We start from the raw sequence: 7,568 nt of genomic DNA, 5'->3' as shown, positions 1-7,568 counted from the left end.
CCTCCTCTGCCACAGAGCCTGAGATAGGGGTGCTACCTTTCCTGATGATTACATTTTAAAGGGATGGATCCTAGGTCCTTGAGAAAGACATTCCTGGGTCAGAGCACTGGCAAAAACCTTACATGGCTTTTAAAAGGTTTAAACACCTAGAAGCAACAAGGAGCTTACAATGCTAAGTTTTCTAAAGCAAATGCTCTGGGAAGAGGGAGGAGAGTAACTTCTCTTTTTTTAAATTTGCATTTGTCCTTACACCTGTCACCCCCTTTCTCTCCTCCTTTCACCTTCTTGTCCCCCAGTACTTCCCCCCCCCCTTAAATCTTTGTCCTACTTCTACAGCTACTCACCTATGAATTAAGCTCTGTCTCTCTATCCCTTGCATTCTCTGGCTCCCTGAGGTTTTAGAGAAGTAAGGATCAAATCATGCTGATAACTTTCTGAAGGCTGCTGAAAAAGAAAAAGATTTTTCACTGCACGAGGAAAGGGTGGGTCCATGTCAGAGGGTTGGGCTCTGTCTTTTAGAAGAAACAGGAGGTGGGTATTTGGAGATGCCAGGTTAGTAGTTTCATTTCTTTTTTCCTTTGTTTTTCTTAGGGTCTTGGGCATGGAGCTCTGGAACCACACCTCCCTCTCTGACCTCATCCTTTTGGGCCTGTTCAGCTACTCAACATATGATTTATTCCTTTTTTCCCTTGTCCTTCTGGCCTCTGCTGTGGCACTCCTTGGCAACATCTTCTTCCTCCTGCTCATCCAGGCCAACAGACACCTGCACACCCCGATGTACTTTTTCCTTAGCCAGCTCTCCGTCATGGACCTGATCGTGATGAGCACAGTGGTACCCAAGATGGCAGCCAACCTTCTGTCAGGCCATAAGTCCATCTCTTGGGGTGCCTGTGCCACTCAGATCTTCCTAGTGGTCATGGTAACAGGAGCAGAATGCTTCCTCTTGGCAGTCATGGCCTATGACCGGTATGTGGCAGTCTGCCACCCACTGCGGTATCCTGTCCTCATGAACTGGAAGGCTTGCTCTCTGCTGACCCTGGCATCCTGGATGGTTGGGGTGTCTGACAGTGTGATTGACGTGGGCGTTGTCTTCAGTTTCCCCTACTGTGGCTCTCTGGAGGTGGATCACTTCTTCTGTGAGGTCCCTGCCCTGCTGCGTCTCTCCTGTGCGGACACCTCACTCTTTGAGGATCTCATCTATGCTTGCTGTGTGGTCATGCTGCTGTTGCCCCTTGTGGTCATTGTGGCTTCCTATACCCGGGTCCTCACAGCTGTCATTAGGATGCCCTCCACAGAGGGCAAGCAGAAGGCTCTGACCACTTGCTCCTCCCACCTGGCTGTGGTGGGCCTATATTATGGAGGAGCCATGTTTAGCTACATGCAGCGGGCCTCCAGTAGGACACCAATGGGAGACCGAGCCACCTCCATCTTCTACACCATCCTCACTCCAATGCTCAACCCACTCATTTACAGCCTGAGGAACAGGGAGGTAACGAGGGCCCTGAGGAAGGTGCTGGAGAGATGGGGAGTGTAGGCATGCCTGCCGTTCTGAGGCTTCCTGTGTTGGTCTGACTCTTCCTCTGCAAGCTCAAGCTCTCTTGTGGCTCCTCTTCGTCCTCTGTACTCATTGGACCTCTCTGGCTGGTTGGGGCAAGGCTGTGAGCTGAGTAATCAAAAACCATTTGAATGGAAGATGTCAGGGTAACAGATGGTACATGGCCAGCTGCCTAATGAATTTTTCCCCACATTGAGCACCACAATTTTCATGGAATGAAGGCCCATGGATGTATTAGTTACCTTCTTCCTAGGATTGACAGGGGAAGTCTTTATTCTGAGTTGTCTGTTGAAGGTAAGTGAGGAGGGGGAACCAATTCAGAACTCATTTGTGCACTGAATGTGGTACATGATGTTAGGGTCTGGCACAGAAGAGCTATGCTACCTAGGGCAAGGCTATTTCTCTCTCTCTGGACTTCCCTTTATTACCTGTACCATCATAGCTACCAGTACTACTATGGAATTAAAAACTCCATTTCTGTGTACCTTATGTTATTAAGCAGCATAAAGATTTTTGTGCCTTCTTGCAATTGTGCTTTATATACAGGTGTTAAAGTGTAAAAACCTTAAATAAATATGGCCAGAACATTTTATAGTCTACCACTTATGCCGACAGCAGCACACTGCAGAAAGTACAGAGGATACAAATATGTCACTCCCTGCAAAGAGGGAATTTTGGGGTCAGACTGATTCTGATCATTGAGACTCAAGGTGGAACAGGAGTGAGGTGTAAAAAGACTCTGGTAGAACTGGTTTCTATAGTTTCCATCACAGAGGCTCTGGAGGGATTTGGAAAATAATCTCTTGATCCATGTCTTCTAAAAGATCTTCTTGTACACACTGGACCAAACATCTCCCCTTCATCACTCATTCACACTGCTCTCAAGAGACCTGCATGGACTTCCTGAGAATCCATGAGGATGTCAGGCACTATGTGGGGGTACACATAGAATGGTGAAGAAGAGGGCCTGGTCCAGGCCTGGGGGCATCTGGCCACAGATATAAAGTGTTCCAGGCAGAGGAGACAGCATTCTTGAGCAGAGAGGGGCAGGGATAAAGCTAAGGAGAGCTGACCAGAGGTCATGGGGCCCACATTGCCTAGGGCCTGGTAGGTCATTGTAAGATGATCAGACTTTCAGCAGAGGGGAGATATGATCCACCGTAAGCTTCATAGAACCACTGTGACTGTTGTGTAAGGTCCATAGTGATGCTCATATAATAAAACAGGTAAGAAATGATGGCACTTGGACCAGGGTAGAAGTAGGAGGTGGCAGAAGTTGTCAGGTTTTAGATCTAATTTGAAGGTGAAGCCCACAGAATTTTCTGTCTTACTGGGATTGAAGATATCATTTGCTCACAAGGTTTTATGAGGGATAAATGAGAAATTACATTTAACTTGTTTGCGGTCTGAGCACTTTGTTAGCTTCTTTTATGAAAATGCACATGTAGGCGCCTGAGTGGTTTAATTGGTGAACTGTTTGCCTTCTACTCAGGTCAATATTCCAGGATCCTGGGATGGAGTCCCATATTGGGCTCCCTGTTCTGAAAAGAGTACGGTTTTCCCTCTGCCCACTCCCCTGCTCCTGCTCTCCTCCTTCTCTCTCTCTCCCTTTCTCTCTCACAAACATATATAAATAAAATCTTAAAAAAATAAAATGCACATATGCTTCAGTAATTAATCCTTTTCTTTAAAATGACATGCAACTGCATGCCATTTTATGGAAGCAAATTTTCAAGTAGTTGTCTGATTTCAGCGCATTACAGAGTGGATGTGGGTTGTTGTTGTTTTTTTTTTTCCATTACAATTAGAATGGCAAAAACTGACACGGCAAAAAAGAACAGGTGCTGGAGAGGTTGTGGAGAAAGTGGAACCCTCTTACACCGTTGGTGGGAATGCAGCCACTTTAGAGTGGATGTATTATAGACCATTATAAGTGTTGCCCAACATTCATTCCTGCACCTTCCCTAGGTCCTGTTTAGATTGGGGACATCTCAGCCCAGATCTATGTGGCACACTGCCCACCCTTCCAGATTCACCCTGAGTTTCAACATCATTCCCATTTTCAAGTAGTTGGAATGCTGCAGCCCCACAGCCCCCTCCTCAAGACCCAAGTTTGTGCAGCCTGAGCTTCTCCATCCTCCCTGCTATTCAGAGCTGTAAGTCTTCTGGGGCACTGGGACACCCCTCCTCCAGTTTAACTCCCACATACTTAGGGGTTACAGGCCAAGGGGTAGGCAGATAGACACCACCAGGTGCCTCACGCCCAAGACCAGACCTCCAGCGTGCCCACCAGAGAGATGGTAAATAAGAGTGAAGTATTTGGGCTTGGGGGTTGCCCAGAAGCTCGGGCACAACTTCTCTAATGCCACAGCCATTTATGGGTAGGAATTCTTCCAGCAGGAGGTTCCCTCCTGTGTGAATGTGAAGGCCAACCCAGGACAGGGTTAGAACCCAGGAAAGGTTCATGGTACCTTCTCCATGGGGTCAGAGCTCAGCACTGTGTGTAAGGGTCTGGGGGCTTCAAGCTCTGCTGTCCTCCACTGGAACTGAGGCTACAGCTTTGCCAACGTGTGGTAGCCCCAGAGGAAGAGAGGTTTCTGTATTTATCTGTGGCAGATTAGGGGTGATTAGTGCAACAAGTGGCTTCCAGGTGCCAAGTACCACAGGAAACTCCCCCAATATCCCTGGTCTACCTGCTGTGGTATCTGTCTCAGCTGTGGAGAACTGATGACCAGGGCACAGGAGTGGCATGAGTTACAGTTTTCTCCTATCCCCTGTTTCCTTTCCTCCTGGTTTTCCAAGCAGACTCCTGGACCCCATTATCCTATTATCTTTGGTGGTTTTACAGTTTGAATGTCATATACCTGGGTGGTTTTTATTTATTTATTTACTTTGGCTGGTTTTGGTTGTTTGCAATTATTCAGTGTGGTACTCTCCGATCCTCCCTGATGGCTGTTTCTTTTGGTGTCTGACACTAATTTGTGGGGAAATTCTCCCTTCATTTCTGCCACAGTTGGTTCTTCTCTTCTAGTCTCTTCTCCTGCTAGTATTCACCTTACACACTTGTTACACCTTTGCAGTTGTCTCATGGTCCTTGGATGTTCTGTTCCTTTCCCCCACCCCCTTATTTTTTTCTCTTTACTTTTAAGTTTTCAGAGTTTCTGTGATCATATCCTCAAGTTCAGAGGTTCATTCTCCATCTGTGTCCAGTCTACCAATGAGACCATTGAAGGCATTCTTCCTGTCTGTTAGTTTGAACTCTAGCATTCTTGTTTTTAGAATTTCCATCTCTGTGTATATTATCCATCTCCTCTTGCTTGTTTTCTATATTTTCTACTAGACCCTTTAGAATATTTTTTAAATTCAATTAACCAACATATAGTACATCATGAGTTTCAGATGTAGAGTTCAGTTATTTATCAGTTGCATATAACACCCACTGCTCATCACATCAAGTGCCCTCCTTAATGTCCTAGTTACCCCTTCAACCCACCCAGCTCCCCTCCAGCAATTCTGTTTGTTTTCTGTAGTTACGAGTCTCTAATGGTTTTTCTCCTTGTCTCATGACTTCCCATTCGGTTTTCCCTCCTTTCCCCTATTATCCTCTGAGCTGTTTCTTATGTTCCACATATGAGTGAAATCATATAATAATTGTCTTTCTCTGATTGGCCTATTTAACTCAGCAGAATATCCTCCAATTGCATCCATGTCAGTATAAATGGTAAGTATTCATCCTTTCTGCTGGCTGAGTAATATTCCATTGTATGCGTGTATGTGTATATATATCTCAGATCTTCTTTATCCATTCATCCGTCAAAGGACAGCTCTTTGGATAGTTTTTCTGTTGTGAACTTTGTTGTTATGAACATTGGTGTGCAGGTGCCCCTTCAGATCACTGCATTTGTATCTTTGTGGTAAATACCTAGTAGTGCGATTGCTCAGTCACAAGGTAGCTGTATTTTTAACTTCTTGTGAAAACTCCATACTGTTTTCCAGAGTTGCTGCCCCAGCTTGCATTCCCACTAACAGTTCTAAATAGAACTAAAGGTTCCCCTTTCTCCACATCCTTATTTATTCTCCATTATTCTCCACATCCAACATTATTATCCATTATTCTCCACTTCCAACATTTATTGTTTCCTGACATATCAGTTTTAGCCATCCTGACTGGTGTGAGGTGGTATCTCATTGTTGTTTTTGATTTGTATTTCCCTGATGCTGAGTGATGTGGAGCACTTTTTCATGTGTCTGTTGGCCATCTGGAGATCACAAGCAGGCAGAGAGGCAGGCAGAGAGAGTGGGGGAAGCAGGCCCCCCCGCTGAGCAGAGAGTCCAATGCGAGGCTCAATCCCAAGACCCTGGGATCATGACCTGAGCTGAAGGCAGAGGCTTTAACACACTGAGCCACCCAGGTGCCCCTAGACTTTATTTTTTTAGAGAAGCTTTAGTTTTACAGAAAATTGAGCAGAAAGTATAGAGTGCTCCTATATACCACTCCTCTCCAATCCTTCTGCCACCCATCACAGTTTCCCTTATGTTTAGCATCTTGTATTTGTGTGGTACATCTGTTACAACTGACAAACCTGTGTTGATACATTGTTATTAACTAAAGTCCATAGTTTACATTGAGGTTCATTCTTGGTGGTTATTCTATGTTTTGGTGCATATATTTCTACTCTATAAATAATAACATGTATCCACCGTTACCTTATTGTACAGAATAGTGTCACTGCCATAAAAATCTTCCTGTTCATCTGTTCTTCCCTCCCTGTCTCCCTCCAAAACCCTGGCATTGTTGATCCTTTTACTGAGTTATTATGCTTCCTCCATAATGTCATATAGTTGGAATCATACAGCCTTTTAGACTGGTTTCTTTCACTTAGTAATATGCATCTACGGTTTTTCCACCTTTTATGGCTTAATCATCCCTTTTAGTGCTGCAAATAATTTTCCACTGTGTAAATGTACTAGTCTGTTTGTGTGTTCACCTTTGGAAGGACATCTTGTTGCTTCCAGTTTTTGATATTCAGATTTTTATGTGGATGTGAGTTTTCAACTCATTTAGGTAAATGCTGGATCATACACTAAGACTGTTCCATAGTCATAGGATTATATTTGGCTGTGTAAGAAATTGCCAAACTGTCTTTCAAGATGACTCTATCATTTTGCATTTCCAACCAGCAATTAATGAAGGGTCCTGTTGTTCCATATCCTTGTCAATATTTGTGTTCATCAGTGTTTTGGATTTTAGACATTTTAATAAGTGTGTAGTGATATTTCACTGTTTCAATTTGAGGTTCTCAAATGGAACATGGTATATAGCATATCTTTTCTTTTTAACAAATTAATTTATTTTTTCTTGACAATTCTCTTTTTTTTAAATTTCTTTATTTTCAGCGTAACAGTGTTCATTGTTTTGGCATGACACCCAGTGCTCCATGCAGTACGTGCCCTCCCTATTACCCACCACCTGGTTCCTCAACCTCCCACCCCCACCCCTTCAAAACCCTCGGTTGTTTTTCAGAGTCCATAGTCTCTCATGGTTCATCTCCCCTTCCAGTTTCCCTCAACTCCCTCTCCTCTCCATCTCCCCATGTCCACCGTATTCTTTGTTATGCTCCACAAATAAGTGAGACCATATGATACTTGACTCTCTCTGCTTGACTTATTTCACTCAGCATAATCTCTTCCAGTCCCGTCCATGTTGCTACAAAAGTTGGGTATTCATCCTTTCTGATGGAGGCATAATACTCAATTGTGTATATGTACCACATCTTCCTTATCAATTCGTCTGTTGAAGGGCATCTTGGATCTTTCCACAGTTTGGCGACCGTGGCCATTGCTGCTATAAACATTGGGGTACAGATGGCCCTTCTTTTCACTACATCTGTATCTTTGGGGTAAATACCCAGCAGTGCAATTGTAGGGTCATAGGGAAGCTCTATTCTTAATTTCTTCAGGAATCTCCACACTGTTCTCCAAAGTGGCTGCACCAACTTGCATTCCCACCAAC

At 44.3% G+C, this 7,568-nt stretch overlaps 1 protein-coding gene across 1 annotated transcript; it reads left to right on the top strand.

The window, feature by feature from the left end:
- Positions 1-601: 601 nt before the first annotated feature.
- On the top strand, positions 602-1,534 carry LOC123939204 (olfactory receptor 2M5-like). Its single transcript, XM_046001135.1, has one exon. It carries the CDS (start codon positions 602-604, stop codon positions 1,532-1,534), a length of 933 nt encoding a protein of 310 aa, XP_045857091.1.
- Positions 1,535-7,568: the final 6,034 nt, after the last annotated feature.

The sequence above is a fragment of the Meles meles genome, chromosome 3 (genome assembly GCF_922984935.1).
Source record: "Meles meles chromosome 3, mMelMel3.1 paternal haplotype, whole genome shotgun sequence".
Taxonomy (NCBI): Eukaryota; Metazoa; Chordata; class Mammalia; order Carnivora; family Mustelidae; genus Meles; species Meles meles.
The sequence above is the reverse complement of the archived record's forward strand: the minus strand, read 5'-3'. Positions and strand labels throughout refer to the sequence as shown.

What these genes read in the sequence shown, in the direction of transcription:
- LOC123939204 (XM_046001135.1), top strand. Translation starts at nt 602, where the DNA reads ATGGAGCTCTGGAACCACACCTCCCTCTCTGACCTCATCCTTTTGGGC.